The sequence below is a fragment of the Egretta garzetta genome, unplaced genomic scaffold (genome assembly GCF_000687185.1).
Source record: "Egretta garzetta isolate BGI_Z169 unplaced genomic scaffold, ASM68718v1 scaffold427, whole genome shotgun sequence".
In the NCBI taxonomy this organism is placed as follows: domain Eukaryota; kingdom Metazoa; phylum Chordata; class Aves; order Pelecaniformes; family Ardeidae; genus Egretta; species Egretta garzetta.
Window position 1 is genome coordinate 855,657 of NW_009260345.1, and position 23,999 is coordinate 879,655.

Here is a 23,999-nt window from a genome sequence, read left to right on the forward strand (position 1 = left end):
TTCTTGGCAACAAGGGCACACTGCTGGCTCATGGTCAGCTTGTCATCCACCAGGACTCCCAGGTCCCTCTTGGCAGAGCTGCTTTCTAGCAGGTCAGCCCCCAGACTGTACTGGTGCATGGGGTTCAACCTCCCCAGGTGCAGCACTCACCACTTGCCCTTGTTGAACTTCATCAGGTTCCTCTCCGCCCAACTCCCAAGCCTGTCCAGGTCTCGCTGAATGGCAGTGCAGCCTTCCGGCGTATCAGCTATTCCTCCCAGTTTTGTGTCATCAGTGAACTTGCTGATGGTACACTCTGTCCCCTCATCCAGGTCATTGATGAATAAGTTGAACAAGACTGGGCCGAGTACTGAGCCCTGGGGAACTCCACTAGCTACTGGCCTCCAACTAGACTCTGCACCGCCAATCAGAACCCTCTGAGCCCTGTGGTTCAGCCAGTTCCCAATCTACCTTACTGTCCACTCATCCAACCCACACTTCCTGAGCTTCCCTATGTGGATGTTATGGGAGACAGTGTCAAATGCATTGCTGAAGTCAAGGTAGACAACATCCACTGCTCTCCTCTCATCTACCCAGCTGGTCATGCCATCATAGAAGGCTATTGGATTGGTTAGGCATGATTTCCCCTTAGTGAATCCATGCTGCGTACTCCTGATCACCTTCTTTTCCTCCACTTGCTTGGAGAGGACACCCAGAATGAGTTGTTCCATCACCTTTCCAAGGACAGAGGTGAGACTAACCAGCCTGTAGTTCCCTGGGTCCTCCCTCTTGCCTTTTTTGAAGACTGGAGTGACATTGGCTATCCTCCAGTCCTCAGGCACTTCTCCTGTTCTCCAGGACCTTTCGTAGATGAGGGAATTTATAAATGAAAAATCAGATCCAATTCCATGGGGATTCCACAGAAATTTCCCTAAATCTTATATACTCTACTGGGGAAGGATCTCTATGCTCCAGTTTTAATTAAAATATTGTAATAACTTCTGGAATTCTATAGTAGGGGCATAATTTCCCATTCATTTCCATCTCAAGTCTCCAAAATCTTCAGGTAAGAAACTATTTTCTGTTAAATTTCACAAGGCATCTTCTTAAGGGCACCATATTCCCTTTTAAATAAGAATTCCTCTTTTAATCAACATGACCAAGTAGATTATTTCCACAAGATGACATTAACTTAATTTATTGCTATTTTTAAAAGCAACATGCCTACATATCTGTATGATTTTCAGAAGCAGAATAAATGTGTTTGAATGTTTTCCTTTAACCTAATATATCACAATGAAACCAAAAATCTTTCCAGTACAGCCATTAATGCTCATACTCCACACAAATTTAGCTTTTTCCTGAATCGATTGTACATGGCCAAAACGCAACATGTTTCTCAAAAGCATGTTTTAAATTTAGTTAAAATAACGCAAGACTGCAGTCTAGACCAACCGCACCATGAGCTAATCTTTTTCAGCTTTACGGAATCATTTCAGCTTTTATTCCTAAGTCTTTACTGCCTTTTGCCAAAATATATGGCGCTAGCATCTCAGCATTTCTTGCCTGCATTAACAGAGGATGGCTGCTTTGATTTCTCCTTGAAGTATTTAATAGGAGTGGGCAAGCCTTCAAAAGCTAGGAGCTTAAGTTTGGATACGCATCCGAAAGGTAGCTGCTTGCAGCATTTAGCCCTTCTATAAGCAGTTAATCCTCACTAATTAACGAGAACTCTCTCTGCCCCCTTCCGAAGGGCTGAGTGGAGTTATTATCCCTACTTAATAGATGGGGAAGCAGAACTGGAGTCGCTTGCCTCAGCCAAGGTCCCAACCTCCTTGCCTCCAGCCGCAAGCCATTTTGCAGACCGCTGCTGAAATCAACGCCCCTCACAGTAAAGAGTCTGTCCCACTGCCATCACATAACGCTCTCCCAGTCCCCACAGGTCCACAGCTGAATTATAGGAAATATAATCCTGTTTGCTCTTTCTGAACTTCATCTGCTCCATGGCCCTCGCAAGAACAGCAGCAATAGAGTCAGGCATTGAAATCATGGGGGTTTTTAAGTAAATGGAACAGGTGTAACTTGGATTCCATATCTGAATCCCAAATGAATTGTGGATTTAACTTGAAAGTAGGCAAAGAGCTTAATTATGTTGCTGAATTGAAATCAGGGAGCAGATAAACTGGCTCTGTGGAGTCAATGGGACTTTCACTGCTGACTTCACTGGGGTCAGGGTTTGACTCCAATTGAAAAGAGAAGCTTCTTCTGCAAATCAGATGATCCCTTACGGGATCTGATCTAATACTTGAAGGAATTCTGAATAGGTAAACGGGAATTCAGCTCCTGGTGAACTTGTGGCTTCAAATACCATTAAAGAAAGGGGTGGCAAAGGAAACTGAAAATACACCAGCACCCCATTACACAACTGGTCTTTAAGAAAATGAAGATAATGTGGAGAGCATAACAACACTCCCAGAAAAGAGAAACGCCAGTAAGCCCCATCCTCAAGTGGCCACCTTGTAAGCAAAGGGGACTTCTGCCCAGGGATATTCAGGTTCATAAAAATTGAAGATGATTCTACTACCTACCAGGTTATTATATTTTTTTTCCAATTACAAAAGTTAATAATGTATGGAATTACACTAATACACAATAACAAATGCATTAGCACAAAGAATCAAAAAGACACTCTATGCAAAGGCAAAAATTCATATGGTCCCTGCTTTGCTATGGCACGAGGAAAGCTTAAACATGACATGTTAAGTTCCTGAAAAATACAAGCACACTTTTTTCTGGATGCTGGCTTTCTTGCAGGTTTTGAGAGAGACGCTGAAGCAAATGCCATCCTGTATACAGCAGTGATCCCATCTTCTAGTACTGGCAATTAGGGTTGCAACAGCAACTCTTGATATAGTGAGGGGCTGGTGAAAAAAATGGCAGCAACCCGTAATTGCCTGTGCTGGGAAAAAGTGCACTCTGTGCACCCTGCAACCCACTCACTGCAATACCCACCATGAGTGGGTTGCCATAAAAACGGTGCACATACTGCTGGATTGCCTATTGCTTTCAGCAAATTGGAAATAAGTCATGTAGCAATGCTTTGGTTGATTTGTCAGTTCATAGGAGGTTGTAAAAACAACTTAAGTTGTCCAGCTATGATAGAGCAGCCCAGCCAGGAGCCACTGCTATCAGGGCAGCAGTGAAAGATGAGGAAAACGTAGAAATTGCTCTGGTAGGAAAGGTCCGATCCCATGAGGTGAGAGCAACCCCAGCTCTGCTGGTACATCAGTAGGGCAGGCAGCTCCTGGATGGCCCAAGGGTTTGCATTGCCTCTCCTGTTTCTGCATGGTGAAGGGTAGCCCGGAGGAAGACCTAGTGCTCCTGTTTCTGTACAGATGAATTGCTCGTGGATCAGAATTACCAGATGCACATGGCCGTTCTCGACTGTCAAACAGTTAGGCTGCCTGCGGTGTGCTGAGCAGCATTAGCAGATACACAGTAAGCATAATTACATCTGCATTTCGATGAGGGAAAAAACCCACAGTGGTTTAAGTCTTTCACTGATCCAGCTATTTCTTGTGATGCCTTTTTGGAAAAGTGTGGCCTACAGAGTTGTATCCTGGCCACCACCCCCAAGATGTATGTTTGACACTCCTAGTCCTCCTGAAAACAAGTTTTCCCCTCTTAAGGATAAGGAAACAACAACAAAATTAAAACTAAAAGCAGGGAGACAATAAATTGTTTTCCTATGAAATTTTTAGGCTAAATTAATACTATAATTAAAAATTCCCAATTTAAACAAATAAGGGCTTGTAACCCTCAAATGAAAACTAAATACAAGAAATATTTTCTCCAAATATTTCTGTATTGCTAAAGCCAATTAAAGAAAACATGCAACCATTTTGACTTAGCTTATATCCCTCTCCCCTGAGGCACAGCTGCAGACAGAAGAATTGTTCCAAACACCCATCAATCCCCAGAAGGCAAGGCCCAGCCTTCGATAATTAGACATCGAGCAAAAGGCTTATTCCTTGTTCCTTTCTATTTACAACATCTTTTACATAAATCCTTGCGTCCTTACTTAACTTTTATTGAAAAGAAAATGCTTGACATGCAGACAGGTAACTACTGAGGAGCACTGAATTAGGACTTCAGGCTGTGACACAAATCCGCAACTGTCACATCCACAGATATTAATAAAAGGCTATTACCTGGAATAGAGATAGAAAAGCACCTTCCAGCATAAACCCAAGACCATAGATCACCAAGTTCTCACCACTTGATTGAGGACTTTTGTCTAAATAAAGCTGAACGACAACCTCTGACGTGCTGAGTTTTAGAGAAGGAATAGTAAAGGACAGGAAAAGCCCTTTTCAAGATGTGATGTAAGAAAACTGCTAAAGGCTGTTCTAAACAAAGAACGTGAGCCCTTCCTAAAGCCACTGTTATTAGACTGCCACACTCCCAAGGGAAAAAAAAAAAAACCAAACAAACCACATTATTTTTGTTCTGCCATAGTCATGAATGTTCACAGAAGTTGTGTGCCCAGAGGATGTCAGAGGGCTCATTTCTCGGTAACTCAGAGCCAAGAGCTCGGGTCTCTCCAGATCCTTTGGCTTGAAACTGCCCACCTCTCCCACAAACCACTAGGGTTTGCCTTCCCTTTTCATGCCAGCTGCCTGCCAGCATGAGGTAAGAGCAAAAACCAAATATTGCAAAGCAGGACATGAGTGACTGGAGCAAAGTATGAGATCCAGGGACCCCTACACGGACTTACTCTGGAGAAATCATTTAATCCTTCTGCCTCAGTTTTCCTGCCTGAAAAAAAGCAGCAACTATCAACTACCTACTTTGTAGGTCATATATTTGCAAAGCCCTCAGGGGAGCTGAAAAGCATTATACAAACTATATGCACACATGTTAACGCTGATTAATTTTCTCTGCGCAAACATATCCTTTTTTCTTCTTCATTGCCCCTCCTCTCATTATATCAGCAGTCTCATCTGGAGGAGGACGAGGAACTGCTGATGGCTGAAGTATTTTCTGCAGTTGTTCTTTTGAGATTCAGAAATGCAACCACTCAACACAGCCCTGTGTTCAGCTGACTGTTTCCTTAATAGCTTTGCGCTTTCATGTGTTTCCTCATTTTCTGTTACATGAATTTAAAGCAATTTGATTTCCAAGTTAATTTGAAATGATGCAAGATCCATTAGTTGAGGGTATCATTTGCAAAATAACTCTGAGGGACAACTTTCACTCACTAGACTTCCAGGTATACTCTCAGCAAAAAAAAGCAGGGCTGGCAATGTGAATAAAGTCGCAGGATTTGACCCCAAAAGTAAATCGCTATATAGCAGAGCTCAGAGATATAGCCTGACTACATAAGCAGCTTGTAATAAATGCAACAGCTCCTGTGCAGCCTAAGTTTTACACCAATGAGCAGCCCTCCTGTGTCAGTGCTTATACAAATGACTGTCAGAATATGCATATGGCTTTGCACAAAACCACCCAGAAAAGTTTTTCTTAGGACTTTTGGATCCACGTTTTCCAAGGAAAACCATTTAAATACTTTGTGGACCAAAACTGTTGTTTCAGTTATCACCAAGCGATCTGGAGTGAAATTGAGGACTTGTGCTTTGTTGACAGCTCCACAACGGCAGTTCCCATTAGAGATAACAGATGCTAACCCTCTGCACCCAAGAGTAGTACTGGGCTTTCTGACTTGCAGCATCCAAAAACGACCATTTATGTTCATGGCTGGAACAAACTGCGCTGGCACAGGTTGCCCAGAGAGGTCGTGGAGTCTCTTCCTTAGAGATGCTCAAAAGCCATCTGGACATAGACCCAGGCAACAGGGTCTAGGTGGCCCTGCTTGAGTAGAGGGTTTAGACCAGATGACCTCCAGAGGTCCCTTTCAACCTCAACCTTTCTCTGATTCTGTAAAACGGGCAACGGTGTGGTGCATCTTGGATGAATGTCCTTTGCCACTGCAGCCTCTGGTCTGGATACTATGGAGATGTCAAAAGTAACACCTCAAAGTTGTCCTTGAGTAAATGCAATCAGAAGCACCCAGACTGCTGAAGTGATAATTGTTAGAGGGTGGAAGCTGAGGGAAATGCCAAGGCAGAGGCTGAAGGGATGGAGGACTGGCTGGATTCTCCTCGTCCTCTTCAGCAACTGCAAATCCTCCACTCCCAGATGCGTATGCAGTCAATAGCATACAGGCAGGAGGTCAGGCGCATATTCCACAACTGAAGACAGCAATACTTTTATGTTTGTTTTTACTGACCACCTAAATGAAGTGGGAAAGCTGAGTATTACCACGATAAAAATATGAATGTCCTTAAGGTAAAGACATTGGACAATATAAGTTGATAGTGCTATCAAGAGAAAGAGTCTCAGAGGACAATCTTCAAGAAACAGCACCTCATCATGGTATAGAGCTGTTTCAAGCACATCAAAAAAATCTGTGTTTAAAAAAAAAAAAAAGAGAGAGAGGATTTTGGGTAGCTTTGCTCCTGCCAAGCAATCTGCTCTCAAACGACTATAAAATCTCTCATGCTATCAAGCCAAAACTGAAAGGCAGAGAACACACTGACTAGCAATATAATATTTGTAGTATTGTTAAAGGGAAGAAGTAATCAAGCCTGCTTTTAGAAAATGGGATGGTGGTCTCATTAGAAAGGAATTCAATTGCAATAGTTACCTCGGCATGTAAAGGACTCGCTCTGCCACCACAAATCCCACCCTGAAGAAGAGGTTGCTGGCTGGGATGAATGGGAAAACCAGGAACAACAAGCCAACCAAAACTTCTTTGTGTTCCAGTTTCTGCAATAACACAAAATTAAACAAATATCAACTAAAAAATTCCAACTTAATTCACCACTAACTTTCCCCTTTTCCTTTAAGATTCTTATTCATTAAAAAAACAACTCAGATTAGTGTTTGATATGTTTTGTATTCGAAAGAAATTATTCCAAGACACTGTCCTTCCATATTTACGTACTGCTTGTGCTTCTGATATGCCCAGAAAGTGCACATGCACTAACCACAGTGCGTATTTTTACCCTTGATATCTTTTCCAAGGTCAGATCTACTGTGTGCAGCTCTCTTGAGATGGCGTAGATAGTACTTAAAATACACCCCATACTGGTAATACATAAGTATAGAATAGTGTGAATGTATATATTAGCATGTCTACCACAGTGTTGCTGTACGTAAATACACAAATGTGTATCACATACACACAGACTGCTGTGTTCAATCCTAAATGTTTATAACTGAGAAAAAGCTGTTGTCACATTTTGCGTAAAGAAAACTAGCCCCAAATGGCACATTAATGCAGTCATTTTATCCCTTTTGAGACAATATCTAAACTTGAAATGATACTTTCGCACACGAGGTCTCCATATTCATAGAGTCAGAAATTTGAGACATGCTATACGTTAAAATTAATGTCTTTCACTTGAGCTCAGTTAATGCCCTTCACTTGAGCTCACTTCAGCCTTGGCTCGCTCTTTGAGGAGAAACAGAATTGCCACACGCAGTTCGAACCAACCATGATCTGCATGGCTGACACCAGCCTCTCGGGACGCCGTGACCGGCAGCAGCCACCGTTCCTGCCACGGAGAGAGCCAAGCCTCCTCGGGCAAGTTGGGTTTCAGATTGAGCTCCACCCCAAGAGGGGTGAATCAGCTCACGCTTTCTGTTGATGACCTCAAATGATGACATGGGGCTAACAGAAGGGTAGCATCAGGTCTGTTAGATCACCCAGGCAGACATCTGTGCTTTCCTGCCCTGTGACACGGCTGCCTCCGCAGCACCCTTCTGCAGCCGGCGGGAGAAGCTTTGTCACGCTTCGGAACAGATGCAGTCGGAATCACTTAATGGTTGTAGCACTTCCAAATTGCTGTGGGCCATTTCTCAACCTCGGAGAGCAAATTGACTTCCCTTTACTGGAGGGATCTAAATTTAGAAATGTTGAACAAGATTTCTGAGTAGGGGAACAGAGCTTGATCAATGATGCAGGGCTGGGCAGTACAACCCGTCTTGCCTTTGCACAGCTACAGACCGTGACACCAGTTACCGCTGGCCTCATCACTGGTTGACATTCAGAAGTCCCAGTATTAAAATACAGCCATCCTATTACTGTGTGGGAAAGACAAGGAACATTTTCTGTGGGGACCAAATGCAAGGGTACACGTTAGGAGGCTCTGATGTTGCTTTAGAGGAGCTGGACCACAGGGTCACAAAAAAGCACCCTGGCTTCCCCTGGCTCCAAAGCAGACACACGAGGCAGACAGGGGAGCAGAATTCACATCTCCAGACTTCTTTATCAATATCTGCTTTAAACAGCACCACAGTTACCTGCTTCTATTAGCTACTTTTTCAGTGTGTTGAATCGCAATTGCCACTGCCTTCTTGCAGTCACAACAGCCCCTAAAATACATTACTCCCTGAGCTGAAGCTGACACCAATCCATAAAGCTGATGAGCAGAGGTGCCTGGTAATGGTCATTTTGGCTTGTAATTACAATAGAAAATTGAATAGGGAAAAAAAAAAGGGGGGGGGGGAAAATTAAAAATGATTTCTCAACTCTGAATGCAAATTATCAGTCCTAGCTCAACTCCAACTTCCCTCCCACCCAGCTCTGGACATAACCTCCATTTCTCTCCTGCCATTTGACACTCCCTTCCCACCTTGTCTGGCCTAATTACGGTGCCCATTGCTGCCACCGCTCTACCCCAGTGGTTTAAACACAAAGACCCAGAGGCGCAGGAAGGCATGTTGGGCCAAAGAGAGTGCACTGCTAACACATAAGATGTTCTCTGTCCCCAAGATACGCTCTTGCTTTCAAATGAACCGCTATCAAATATTTCTCCAGTTGTTCGTTAAATCAATAATTGGGAAAGCAACCTCTAGTTAACATCTCTAGGAAGGACATGGTGTTATTCAAGGCTGCAGCACTGCAGATAAGCAAAGGAAACCAAATGCTGGAGAAAGACAAATAAAACCTGTACAGCAAAAATGTGGGAATTAGCTGGGCTGAAGCAGAAAATGGTTTGGTGTGCCCTTTTCTCCCTCCACAACAAGTCACAGCTCTAGACTAATGCCATGAAGGGCTGCCAGCTCAGTCCCTTGGGCAGGGCTCAGAGACGGGAGCCCAGCACTCACAAACCAGCCTCAAGGAGCAGCAGAGCCCTCCGTGGTGCTGCTTATTTCCAAAACGAGAAATGTCTGGCAGCTGACAGCGCCCTTTTGCAAGCATTCAGTTCAGACAGGCTTTTGTGAAGAGCTGGTCCTGGAAGGCCAGGCTTCAGCTGATTTTGGGCTACACGTGGTCCTGCCTGCAAGCTGGAAGGTCAGACTGATGAGCTCGTGCTGTGGTCACTCCTGAGCTCAGTTTGGGTTCCTCTCCTCTACCCAGCCATTAACTTTTCCAAAATACGTACAGGCACTTCATATATTTGACTCCTTGGCCCTGTGGCTGGGTCCTGCCTGGGAGAAGGGGCTGGGGAGAGCCCCTGGGCAGGGAGAGCAGGTGGGGTTGCTGGGCATCCGAAATTCATCTGTGGCCATTAATGAGACGGTCTGGATGCGGCCTCTGGTGCAGGCAATTCCTAAATCACTGGCTGCCTGTAGTTGGGAATTTATACTGGAGGGAAAAGTAACCCTATTCCCAGCCAGATCTTATTTCTCACCTCCCTCAGTAGTTTCTACTGACTGATTAGATACTGAGCAAAACCCTGACCTGAGAGCTAGCTGCACATTCTTCTGTCCCAGTCTTATGAGGGCTGGAGGCACAGCAGAGCTATCTGTCCCTGCCTTCCCAGCAAGGGCTAACATCTGCTTGCCTAGGCAGCTCAGAGAAAACAGCGAAAAACAGGACAGAAATGCAACCATGATGTGTTGAAAGGACTGTGTGTACCACGGGTGGTAACGCTAGACAGCTAAAAGTTATCAGCACAAAGTCTCATAGGACACCATATTCTCTTTTATCTTTTTCCCTTCCGAAATTTACTCAGAAGATTCACCTTTTATTCCCCCTTCCCCTGGAGGGGCAGACAAATTTGTAAATGAGTAGAGAGGCTGGACAGAACGGCGCAAGACCATCAGGGACTGGTACCATAGGACTGCAGGAACAGAGGGCAGCAGGATCCTCCATCTAACACAAGCCATAGGAGATGCCCTCCATATGTTTTTTAAATAAAAAAAAAAACAAAACCCAACCTGTGGCTTGTCACATTTTTCAGGGGAGGAAAAAAAATAAAATTTGGACCATTTATTTGGTTTAACTACTCTGGTCATATGAGCCCACTTAAGAGAGAACTGAGCTAAAGGTGGCAGAACCAGCTGCTTCCAGGCACCCGGAGCAGTAGTAAAATCTTTTAAAGAGTAGTAGCAATCTTGTTTGTCTTCCTTTTCCCTTAAAATAAAAAAGCTAGGACTAGAAATTATAGACCACTTCATTCCTTTTACAGAGATACAGCTCCTTTCCTCTTAAAGATAGTGCTTTCTTTTGGAAATATAAAACTTACCTTCCTATCTGTCACAGAGGCCTGGGGGGGGACGGGGAGCACACCTTTGAATTAACCTTTGAATGATTCCTTTTGTTAAAGACAAGCTGCCTTCAAATCAAAATAGCATTCCTTATAGCAGATAGTTTGGTGAGGGATTTCAAATTCACATCTACCTCTAATTACAATTAGGCCTTCATTATAGTGTAATAATAAAAAAAACAAAAACAACCCAAAACCCAATAATTTTTTTAACCTGCTACTTTTCATAAACTTATCAAAGAACTAAAGAACGCCACTTCTTCTCCCAAAGTCAAGGCAAAAAATTGTCAAACAAAATAGCATAGAATCTCTCCAAGGCCAAAACCCATCAACACAGCAATAAATCTCAAAAATTATTTCCTTGGTAATTTGAGGGAAAAGGAAGAAAATATCTGAAAAAGATCTTCCCGTATTACATACAAGGCATATTCCTGAGTCAAAAATAAATATTTGCTGACTACTGTTAAATCACAAGTCTTCTACAGGCCAGAGCCCACAAAGTACGGGTGCAGGAGGTACGCAGATTATTTCAACATATCTGTCCTAAACTATGGACTTGCATAAACTCACTTTAAATTCCCCATCTTTCCCATTGAGAGAGCATTGTCTGAGGTGCCAGATCCATTAAGTCTCACACTGAGGTGGCACAACTTATGTTCACATCCCCTGGCACCTCCAAGGGCTGAGGCATTGGAAAGCAGAGCCGTGAGGAGAACCTTCCTCCCGGCTGGACAAAGTTGCACCTCAGGGAAGACAGCAGCTGGGCAAACAAGTCCAAGTAAATTCCGTTCTGTTCTTCCTTGGAATGTTTCTGAAGGTGTTTATGCATGCTTGCCTGTTTGATGTGAAGGTGGCAATCAAACAGGTTTAATTTCTTCCTCTAGCAGTTTATTTTGAGAATGAGGCAAGTGTCACCTCCCCACCATTTAGAACCAACAGCTCCATGGAGTAAAGACTTCCGTCCTACAAAAAGCATAAATCACTGCTTACTCTGCTTGCTCTGCCAGCAAGCTCTGGATGGTCCGTTGCAGCCAGCGAGATGTTATGCTTGGAACACCTGAGTGCAAGCGCAGAAAAGCTGGTATCCAGGAAAATTGGTAGTGCATGGCTGTACAAAAGCAATGAATGCTACTACACATTTCCAAACACTTGCAGGCCTAGGAGGTAAGTGCATTTACCCATCGAAAGACACAGAGATTCAAAGAAGCAACATGTCTGTCTGCAGACCACAGACACAGGCTTACACTTCTTCAGTTTATTCCTAACATCCATTTGTGCAAGCCCTTAGTGCAGGCTGCACACAAACTTATTTCACCTATCCCTGTTGTACCAGTCGCTCATGAAGCCACAAGCAGCTCGGCAGGATGACTCCTCACCGGCCTGCACCACATCTGACCCGACATGAGGTCAGGATCTGCAAACACCTACTCTTGCACTTCCAACATATACGGTATTAAAGATAAAAGGGACGGTGTAGAAGCATGTCAAATTTACTCTGCATTCACGCATAAGGTGATAAAAAGCAAACCTGAGCTAATTAGGAATCATCCCTAAGGATTCATTCCTTCGCAGGAAAAAAAAAAATCTGACAATCTGAAGCTCGCAGAAGCAAGCACTGGGTGCTCCCCAGTCCCACCTCACTGGTGCAGGCACGGACAGGTCATGCCAGAGCTGTGCCATGCTCCGTGCACCACCAGCACGGTCTCCTTTAGGTCACCAGCAGAAATCAGGATGGGACATGTACATCTTTGTCTTCTGTAGCCAAACAGGAGGGCACCGTGGAGCTGTGTGGCTGTTTTCCTCTGCTGCCTGTGCCACCACAACAGAGCAAATGGTGACAAAAGTCAGATGTCAGCAGATGGTCGGAAAAACTCAACCACTTGGTAAGAAAAAGGTAAACTGCCCAGCTTCAAATCTGGCTCAGACACCAAGCTTAATCAGCTTGCTCCTACAAGAAGAGCCACAAATTCTGTAATTGCTACAATTTACCAGTTTTATTTTTTCATCTCATCCCCCCAAAAATTAAAAAAAAAAATAAAATCAGCATCTTCAGTAGCGCCAGCTGCTTGAATGCCAGGCTTAGCAACTCACTGTCTTCCTAAAATAGCTCAGTTTTCCTTGGTGATCATCTAGTTCTGATAAAATCACCCACAGTTACTACTCACCAGAATTAAGCACATTTTATACCTCACAGATAGTCCAAAGCCATGGAGATTTATAATATTATTTTGACCCTCAGTGCCCACTGCTTACTAACTGACACGTTGATCCTATTTCCAGCATTCAGCAACAACAAAAACTACTTTCTTACTTCTGCAGCAGCACCTATTGAGGAACTGGTGTACAAGCAAACATGCACCAGTCAGACACTGAATCAACCCCCCCGAAACTATCATTAGCTTCCTAACTTGGGATTATCTGAAGAGAAATCCTTGGCACATATCTCAAACCGCCCTAACAGGATTGTTCACTTTCCATTTCCAGACGGGAGCCAGTCCTGGTGTGTACTGCCAGGTAGAACAGCCTATTTTTCAGAATGCTGAAAGTGCCTAAAAACTCTGTTTACATCAATGGGAACTGTGGATGCTCAAACACTCTGGAAATCAGGCACTTAGTCATGGAATAAAAGCAGAAAGTTGTCCTTTCCCAAATCCGTAACCCACAGCAGGGCACAGAACTGCATTCTACTGACATTTCACTTTGTATTTTAGTATCTTAAAGTAAAATTTTGGTATCGCTATTTTCATTTTCCCTGTAGACCTCAGCTACCCATCCATTCAGCTGTGTGTTCACGGTCTTTCTTATCCAGGTTTCTAAAATTCCCTGAAGATAGAAGCTCATTTTCCCAATCCTTAATCTCTGCAGCCTCTTAATTCTGCTTGACGAGCCGATTTGAGCAGGATGCAGCAGCACACGTGTCTTTGAAAGAGAACTGGAACATTCCAAAAGGAAATAGGAAAGTCAACACATTGCTCCAGGAATTAGAAAAATGTTTTTGACCTTGAGGTTGTTTTTCCCTCTTCCCTTTCATTCTGTGACTGCAGGCTGGTCCACTACATGGGAGGGGAGATGGGGACGGCGGACCGGATGGGGACATAGACAAGGAAAAAAAAAAAAAAACAGGTTAAATTTAAACACATGCACACTGCTTGTGGTATGTACCAGCACGATCTTTGTCAAAGCAATTCTGTTCATAGTGAGTTTGCTCTGAAGAGGTAACGCTGAAGAAGAGGATCCTAACAAAAATCACGCAATAGTTTGGCACCCTAATGTTTAACTCGGACCAGCTAGGAACAACAAGCATCATCATCTGCCTCTGCTGAAAATTTCTTGGTCCTCATTCCACCTACCCTCTCCTTCTCACCTACTATTGTGCCACCCCAAAACCTTTCAGTTCTGAGTGGGTCTGGAAAAATGAACTCAAATCAGAAGAAGAAAATGGTAGCAAGCAAAAAGAGTATCTTTGAAAATATAGTAAATCAGTGGTAATATGCTGAAAATGGCAGAACTACCCACCCCTATGAAAACTACCTACCTAGGGGGACAGACCCCCACAGGAGTTAAGAGCCTGTTTGGTAAGATGCTGAATATCTTTGTGGTGAGCCAAATGAGAGCAGCTTCAGCTATGGTTGTGTTTACTCAGATTACCCCACTCCAAACCTGTTATTTCAAACATCTACCAAGAAAAAAAAAAAATCTGCTGCTAAAGGTATTTTGATAGTTCTTGAGTTTGCTTTTTTTAATTTGAAACGGCAATCGCATACAGACAGGCTGAGGAAGGTTTCTCCTTTTGCTTGTTCGTTGGCTGGCACAAAGCAAGCACCCTGGGAAGGCTTTCGTGTTTCTTTCAGCCCCACCAGGGACCCACAGCCGATCCGCTTCCAGCACTCAACAGAGCAGAAACGCGGCCAGCGAGGCACGCAGGGTGCCTGCAAGGGGCTCCCCCCCCTTCCTCCAGCTTTCACTAAACAGAGTCTTTCTGGCTTATTACTCTCTCCCCGCAGCAAACATTAACAACAGAAGCAGCATACAAAAACCGCGCTGCTAAGGATTAAGAACATCAGTCCTGACCTCCTCTCTGTGTGGAAGGAATTCAAGTGGGCCCTCAGGAAAATGAAAGCAGGATTTGTTTTAAATGGACCTTTCATGAAAATGACTGTGGTTTCCAGCTCGTCAGATAGACTCCGTCGATAAATAGCCGCCTTCATCTTGCCATGCCTTTGAAGCAGGTATTGTTCTGGAAGCGTTGTGGCATACGAATTTTGCTAGGCATACTTTCTAACTGTGCTGATACTCCTGCAGAATATTATAAAAGGCAATTGTTCCCCAGAAAGGTCCATACGCTGTGATTTATTAATGAAATGCCAAACCTGGGAAATGAGGCAAAGGTCTCAGGAGTGCAGGGTAAAGTAAATAGCGTGACAGAATACACATAATGAGCGCTAGCAAAAACAACAGAAACATGCACACAAAGAGAAGACGCAACTGCGTTCCTCTCCTTCATGGTATTAAACATTGTCAGCTAAGAAATACCATCTGCGAGTGACTGAGGAATATGCTTAGATGATATTCATACATATAAACCACCAGACAAATGGCAATATGAGGCCAATTACAGCACCAATTAAAGTCATAATAATTTGGTATAAAATGCCTTATCTTGGCTAAGAAGCAGTATGCAGAGAAATGTAGAGGCAGCAGTGCCTCAAAATTAGACCTGAAGTAAAAAACAACCAACTGTAGCATATGAAAGAACAAGATAATAATATATATCTCAGTTGCATGTAATGAATATAACCTGAAAAACCGTCACAATGTCCTGTACCGTATGTAGCCATGTTGCACACAGCAGCAAAGCATGTTCTTTAAAAAGATATAACCTAGAGGACACCAGAGGGTTTTTTCTAAATTGAAGTGAAACAGAAACAATCCCTCCTCAGACATGAGCAAACCATTGCACATCATTACGCGTTCCTGCTAAACAAGTAGAAGGTGCTGTGAACCACTGTAAGGTACCCCCATAGCGTTGGTCATGAGTATAAATGCAAGGCCAAGCAGTATGAGATGCAACAAATTCCCCCAGACTGGTCAGGTACAAAAGCTACTGTTTCAAATTAGTTTTCCATACCACCTTGGTCTGAATTACCCCGTTGCACACACATGAGTTCTCCCACTATCAGCCCTCCATATGTCAGGTACTGCATAGAAACTGGAACCTGATCCATCACGTGCTCTGTACATACCTTCACAGCTACAACTACAGGACAAGGTGCATTTTAATCACACTGCTAATTAAGCAGCAACCCAAAAATGCCATGCAGGGTGGCGTTTCAAACACCTGAAGGATTTTCCTTTCATGCTCATTGAATTATTATGACGTCAAAGAAATAACTGCCGTCCTGACGATACGCCAAGAATGGCTGTCCTCTCTCTAGTTCACCAGGTGGTCCCCGTTTCTTCCAGCGCAGAAAGGCAGCGCTACAGACCCAGGGGTACACTAGTGGCCATTTGAAGCATCAGATTATTTCTCTGGCCTCATAACTGGTGTGACTGGCAACCAAAAGAGAGAGTGCTTCCTCCATTTCACCGGTACCTTTGTAATCTACCTAGTCCCAAAGCGGGAAGACAGACCATGTCCATTCCTTGCAGCTGAGGCTGTCTTTGAAAATAAACAAATCTCATCCTCTTTTCTCCACTGCTGTTATTTCTCTGGGAATCAGGCGTTTGCAATAGCATCCCCAGCCTTTGTCACATCCCCGGCACGTTACTTGAAGCCCAACCAGACAGAGTGAGGAAGTTCACCGCAAAGAGCTCTGCAGAACCTGAGGATTTCCAGACCCACTGGTGACTCCTGGTGCCTTGGCTAAAAAAACTCAAGAGATGCCAATCTGCAGAGCACGCCGGGCGCCTACGTGGTGAAAAAAATCAAGTCTCAAAAGGTTTCAAAGAGCTGCTTAACGATGAACTGCAACTTTGCCACATTAAGTCACTATGAAAAAATTGTGACCAGAGATGACAGCAAAGCCCTTTACTCCCACAGCAGGAGGTGTGCCAAGGAGCAGGCCTTCTCTTTACCCTCATCAGGCCTCTTCAAGACGGACATTAGTTGTCACACGCAATAGGGATGGTTGCAGCAAGAGACAAGCATGGCTGTGCATCTAAACACTGTGCAGAGCAACAGGTCCTTCTTGGGGAGCTGCTCATGGGGAGCTCTTTGGCTGATAAGCAAAAGGGATGAGCACCACGCACACGAAACGACTCAGCAAATGAAAGTTATATACAAGGAATTAACAAAGCAATTTTTCAAGCAGCTTCCTCATTATGTACGAAGAACAACCGTGAAAACACACGAGGAGGATGAGGAGGGAAGCTTCTCCCTCCAAACAATAACGAACTGGAGAGCTGCCTTCTCCCTTTCTGCACTTTCAGCATAAAACCCCCCGCCTAGTAACAGACATGTTCCAAGCAAAGCGCTGTTTCTTCTCCTTCTGAGGTATAACAACGTTAACAAAATGAAAGGGAACAAGAAAGCCTCATGCCTTAGATGTCCTTTATCAGCACTACACATACATGCCAACAGGGTTATTACCCTAATCACAAACGTCAACAACAAATTAGCCCTGTTTAAAATTCAATGGCAACAAAGGCAGAAATCCAATACATGCATTCTCTAATTACAGTCCATGTAATATATTCTGCGAGTCTCCCATGAGCTTGTTTTGTGGATGCACACGCATCGCCTCTTGCCACTGAAAATCAGTCCAGTGTTCACTGCGCAAATGTCTTCACTTCTGCCAAAATGATTTCCAGCATTTCCATTCTCCACACCACAGAAAGCAAAGCGTTAGTGCCAACGACAATGATGATGAGGTTTTGTCCTCTCTAACCCCTGCACACCTACACACTCAAGCGAAAGGCACACAAACTGCCTGCCTGTTCCCTCTCAAACCATTCCTTAGAAAATTGCAAGCTGTTCCTTCCAGGCTGGACTTCGCAATGAAAAAAAGGAGAGAAAAATGGCTACTAAGACAGTTTTGTGTGTTTGCTTCAAAAAGAAAGCAGAACATCTTACACTTTATGAAATGTGAAAAATCAACTGATGTGTCTCATGCTGCCTACAAGCTGCAAAATACTGAGAAATGGCCTGAAATAGGCTTGACGGAAGGATGGTCCTTGTGGGGAGCAATGTCGTATGAAAAGCCACTGCCGTTACATTTGGAGAGAAGCTTTCTTAAGAGCCCAATATAATGAATTCTGCCTGCAGTTCATTTGTTCTGAACTTCCCTCTCCTCGCTGCAGAAGACATTCCCGAGAGCAGGAACATTTATTTCCAGGAAATGTGCCTCTTCCTACTGTTTGCTTTCCTCAATATTTCATACTATGTGGCACAACACAGTCGTCTTCAAGCCGCTTAGCGGCAGTACCACAACTGGGTTGTTAGGAGAGTCATTAAAAATAAAATAGAAAATAGCTTCAGAAATTTAGAATTTTCTGAAAAGCAGAATATTTCAGCTACCTCTATTTATACCTAGGGCTGGAGGAAGCATGTCCAACTTGACCCCCAGTTATCATTACCAGTTCCATGTGGGTTTGCTGGAAGGCTGCAAGTGGAGACTTGATTAGAGCACTTTGCCAAGAACAGGTGATGGTCCTAGTTTTACTTGGGTTAGACACAAAAGCAGATCACTTCAGATCCAATTTGTTCCATGTTTGGGGTTTTCAAGGATAAACACAAAGGAATCTACAAGATGAATTTCAAAGCATCCACTAAGTCAATGCCCAGAGAGTGAAATTCATGTTGCTTAACACAACCTTGGCAGTGGTTAAGAGCAAAGCAGAGAACTTATTCTCACAAAAAATTAGAAGCTGCAGTTTCAAATCAAACAGTGGTATTCATAAATCCAGACTGAACTGTTTTGCCTTTAAGAAAAAAGACCAGAAGGAATAAAAATATGACAAAATCTAGAGATTTAATGCACAAAGTGTTTTGAAATATTTTGTTTTGCAGTTTGACAGAAGACAAATAGTCCAGTTATCCAAAGGAATCCTACTGGATTATCGTTTTACCTATAATAAAATAACACAAAATGTGTTTGGATAATCCTGAAAGACTTTTTTTTTTTCCAGCAAACCAACAACATTAACCTTACACGTAGTACCAATTCTGACAAGAGGAGAAGGAATAAAAAGCAACCGAAACTCCCAAGAACACGGAATAAGATTTTTCAGAAGCGATCAGTACTGGGCTAATGAGAATTTTATCATTAGCTTCCCTGGAAACAGGAATTAGTTCTAATACAAACACTTCTGAATATCTCTAGCAGTGAGTAATGAAAGCAGGAGGAATACAAGATCATGTACAACCTGCAGGTAGAACTAGTGAATACCTAATAGGGTATTTTCCCGTATTTCCCATACATCATCTGTCAATGTATAATCTAAATTAATAACTCTGCAGTCTCAAACTGTTTGGTTCATTTTCTGTCTCTTATCAGGAGCACAGAGAAGACTGCCAGGGTAGACCGAAGCATGTACATGACCTGCACATTTTAGCATAACATAGGTATTAAAAACCTGTCAATCCCCTACTATGCTTTTCAGCGATACGTACATTTAAGGAAGAGAAGCTTCTGTACTCTTTCAAAAATTATTACCAACACCTTTCCTAAAGAAGCTTCCACAACACAGCTGAAGGAGGAATAGCTTGTAACTCCCTATGATCCACAAAAAAAACCCTTCCATTTAAGTGCGTATCTGATCTCTGACAACTCTAATACAACCTCACCTTCGTTTCAGCATTACGTTTAATGGCGGATCTGAAATGCTGAATTGTGAATCACGGCTTACCAACTATATTATTTACGGCAAATAACAATTCCCAGATCATTTCAGATTTCTCACATTCCATTACTCCACTGAATGAGAAATCTTCTCATCAAGATGTATCCAACGTTTAGGTTTTAGAAGCTTAGCAAAGGTACAAATACAATAATTGATTTCATTTTCAAATGGCTCTGCAGCTGACAGTTCCCAGTCCTGTTTGAAGCAAGTGACAAAGTCCTAATGACTATGGGAGAGGCAGAGACACTTAACAACTTCAGTGGGGTTTGGATCATTAACACTAATTGAATGCAGGACTCCAGGCCAAGTTTTGCCCTCAAATCAGACCAATTAGAGACTGAAACATTCAACTAGAGGGATGTTTTCATCTGTCAAGCTTGCCTGCATCAGTTATGTAGCGGTACGGTTTTTTTTCACCTCAACCCAATGCATTTGAGAGGAAAACTTGCACTTAGTGACCATTTCATCTGAAGATGAGGAAACAAAAGATTTTAAACAAAACGCTGTACCGCGTGTCTCTCTACGGTACCTTGAATGCAGCTATGCAGTGTAGGCTGAGTAACGCCATCACCAGCAGCAGGAACACTGTGGCCAAGTTCCTCACATCCCAGACGGACTCGATCAAAGGGATGCTGCCGACCTGCCAGTCGTAGCACAGGGTGATCGGTGCCAGCAGAAGCCACGCATTGAAGGCCAGAAGGTAGGAATAAGTTAGAAACCTGCAAAAGAAAACAGGTAGCGTAATACACAGAATGACTGCCAACACCTGAAGCGTTTTCCTTTGGCAATTACAACTTACTATATGGGAGAAGGGGGGAAAAAAAAAATTAGCTCTGCACACACAGGCAATACCATACCTCTCTGTCAATAAAGAGATGCTAATGTAGGTGAGGGGCACTTCAACAGGTCATTTAAATAAATAAGATCAATGATATTTACGTGGTTTCTATGAACTGGCCTTTAGAAAACTAAGAAATCTTCATCTCCCATTCGAATGCTAGATTTTTGAAGTGACTTTCTACCAGCTCCAGCAATAAATGAATGATACCTAAGCAGGTACATACATATATTGAACTGTTTCACAGTTCACTGCATCGTTCCTGCAACACAAAATATCCCTCTAGCTGGGTTTAACTTACAATATAGGATTTCTCCTATGCGCACAATATTGAGCAATTAAGGTCAAACCTCTCTGGCTTTTCTCTTTGCATCCCAGCACAGAATGAAAATACAGAAGAAAGGAGACACAGGGTGATTCTTGGCTGATCCCATCACAGCTTATATTAGGGCTGGGGACAGCTTGCATGTGATGTGCCACAGAAGTGACGGAGAAGTAGAGCGCCTTTCAAATTGTTGTAATCTTTATTAACTAGTATTCTCAACAGAGAGGAAATTAATGGGGAATAGAAATGGGGAACAGAAATGGGGAACATGCTACCCTCTGGGAAGTATGCAAGGCTTTCAGAGTACTGAAATGTGTGTGACTGGGCTAAAGAAAACAAGAAAAAAAATAAAATCAAACTAACAGCCCCTCTCACCCCTAAGCCTTTTGCTGCTTGGCACCTACCTGCCAAAAAGTGCAACCCCTCAAACCACATTTACAAAAGTTCAAATACTTTTTTGTATGCAAGAAGCTAGAGATTATTCCAGCAATCACGAAGTCAACCAAGCAGAATTGTGACAGCCTGAGAACAAACAAACCCTTACTTGGTCCGCAAATGGGAAAATCCACATTGTACACAGCACCAAAGATGGCAAATACTCAAAAAGAAATGAAATTATATTCTAGCTTGCATAGGATTTCTTCCATCGGAGCCTACTTTGGTGGCTGTTATCACACCCAGTTGCCATGGTACCTTGGCAGGTTTATTAAAATGATAACAAAGGACCCCCAAGAGATGTAGAGCCACGCAGACAGAGGATTGTTTCACTCGCCACTTCGACACATGCCTCTTCAGGGTCAAAATGCAGCCCTTTACAACAGTACTTAACAACATTGTATTACATGTATGGCAAAAAGGGTAAGGCACTGAAACTAAATGTAGCTCCAGGCAGGCAGGATAGAAGTTCCCACATGGGTGTTGGGCCAAGACGTGGGGATGAAACAGGCCTACATTTTTGTGAAAACATTTTTAAATAACCACAAACAGTTAGGATATCAGTTTCTCTTCTTATCCAAAACCCAAATGTCTCCAGCAGCACAGCGACCCGAAAGCAGGGAGGCTTACACCCCTGGAATAATGTTTCATTGTAAACAGCAGAAAAGGCACATTCTCATTTCCCCGCAAAGCGTTCTAAGTTCCCAATTCTGATGGAAATTTGAGTATTCCCACATTTTTAAGGTTTTTAGCCATTTAGTACATTTCTCTCCCATCCCTCCATTTTCCTCCCCTTCCTGAGCCTGAGGCAGCAAAGGGGAAAAAAAGAGAGAAAACCGATTTTCTCTCTTAACACAGCCAGTAATTAAAAGGCCAGTTTCTATGAAGAAGGCGTCCCTCAAAAAAATAATCTAATTCTACTCAAACTCTTCTTAGAATTTTGATCATTCACTATTTCTAAAGAAATAAATACGTCTCTTCTAGTCACCAAGCCAATCTTTCCTGGTCCGCATTACAGAGAAACACAGCAACACAAAATCTGGTGGAGCTTAATCACGCCAAGGCGCTCACTCGTGATGTCACGTGTGGCCTGGTCCCACCTCTGCTCGGCTGCAATACAAAAGACTTCTGCGCCCGTCTAAACACAGCGTCAGGTCAGAAAGGGTCACCCGCATTTATTCACAGCTACTTACTTAAAAGCCAAGGTGAGAACTATTTCAAGCTTTGCTTTTAAAATAAAAAAGCATGTCCGTTTATATCAATCTGAATAATGTCATGACATAGGATACTGTTACAAGTGTGCATATTAGACAGGATTTTCAGCAGCGTCGAGTCAGTTTTGCACTCGATGTCTTAGGAGTGCCTGGTTTTTGGAGGAAGCGTCCTCTTATGCCCTTGCATATTAATATTTCCAATAAGCATCATAATATTCATGGAATTTTGTATGCAAACCGCAACGCACACCAGAAACCCTCCCCTACTTACTCAGGCTAGGCTGCTAGGCAGGAAGGCACGAGATGACATTTGGGATCCCTGCAAACTGCAGCACTACGGTTATCTTTGCTGATAAGGCAGGAGCTGATAAATTGTTACATAGCACGGAATAAACAGGCACAGGTTGCTGCCATAACAAATGGAGTCAGTTTAACAAATTTTAGAGAGGCATTCAGGATAGCCAGGCCAGCGTGCGTTAAAGCATTGCTGATGGAAGGTTAGGACAAACTGCTGTTGAAGCACTGGAACAGGCTGCCCAGGGGGATTGTGGAATCTCATTCTCTGGAGATATTCAAAGCCTGCCTGGACGAAGTCCTGTGCAACATGCTCTAGGAGAACCTGCTTTAGCAGGAGGGTTGGACTAGATGATCTCAGGAGGTCCCTTCCAACCCCTGCCATTCTGTGATTCTGTGAAGCTGAGAAGACAGGCTCCAGGACACACACTGATGAAGAGGTGTTTGTAAACAAGTCTCTTTTTCCCTGTGCTCGTGGGGTTTCCATCTTCTGCAGGAGCCGCGTGCACAACTCACTGCCAGAGGCAGGTCCCAGAGGGGATGGACAATCGCTCCGTTCCATTACGGCAACAATTAGTTCCTTAAACATGCTCTGCCAACAACAGTGAACTATTGTAAAGCCTATGACAGTCATTACCAGATGGTACGTACGGTTGACTGGTTTGCCTCTCCAGACATCGTACTGGAGAATGTTTGGCCATGGAAGAAATTCTTTACAATGAGGGTGGTGAAACACTGGAAGGGGTTGCCCAGAGAGGCAGTGGAGGCCCCATCCCTGGAAACATTCAAGACCAGGTTAGACGGGGCTCTGAGCAACCTGATTGAGTTAGCTGTGTCCCTGCTCACTGCAGGGGGGTGGGACTAGATGACCTCTAGGGGTCCCTTCCAACCCAAAACATTCTATGATTTTACGTCTCTTGCCACTAAGCCTGAATGCCCTCCCTGAGCGTGCAGGTGCCAACAGCAGACATGGAAGCAGGATCCAGGAGGGCGCTGCCTGATTTCAGCAGGCGTTTGTAAGCTGCAAGGAAGCCTTGAGCAAGCTCTGATCCAAGCAAAAGTTTTGATATGCTTTCAGCATTGGTAACCTGTCCTTGAATACGATGTAAAGTGCTACAAACTATTGCTATCCTAGGCACTAGGAACCGAAAAATGACAGGATGCTCATAATAGTTACTGACAACTCAGTGCTGCTTTTCATTTATGGCTCTCGAAAGCACGTGATACTCCTTTACGTCTGTGTGGCTCTCATGTCATAAGGCTAACCAGGGAGAAAGCTAAATGCAGGGGAAACTTTGGAAGAACCCTCTCATCAAAGCTGACACCTCAAGGAAATAATTTGCAAATTTTGAAAAGACTCGAAGATTCATGGGACCATTCCAGAAGCTAATTACATTTCAGCAGCCTACCTGCAAATGGCAACAAAAGTATTTTCTTTTAATTAGTTGACTAAGTGAATTACATTTTAAGTTAATGATCTTCTCTATATTGCTGTTCATGTCTCTGGAATTAGA

General features: G+C 43.4%; 1 protein-coding gene across 1 annotated transcript in view; it reads right to left on the reverse strand.

Annotated features, from left to right (window-relative positions):
- Window positions 1-23,999, reverse strand: part of TMTC1 (transmembrane O-mannosyltransferase targeting cadherins 1) — a 129,922-nt gene that overhangs the window by 50,089 nt on the left and 55,834 nt on the right. The window contains exons 7-8 of the mRNA XM_009642720.2: window positions 19,909-20,098; window positions 6,686-6,807 (exon numbers count right to left, since the gene is read on the reverse strand). Coding sequence (XP_009641015.1) covers window positions 6,686-6,807; window positions 19,909-20,098 — 312 coding nt within the window. The remainder of the gene's footprint in view (window positions 1-6,685; window positions 6,808-19,908; window positions 20,099-23,999) is intronic.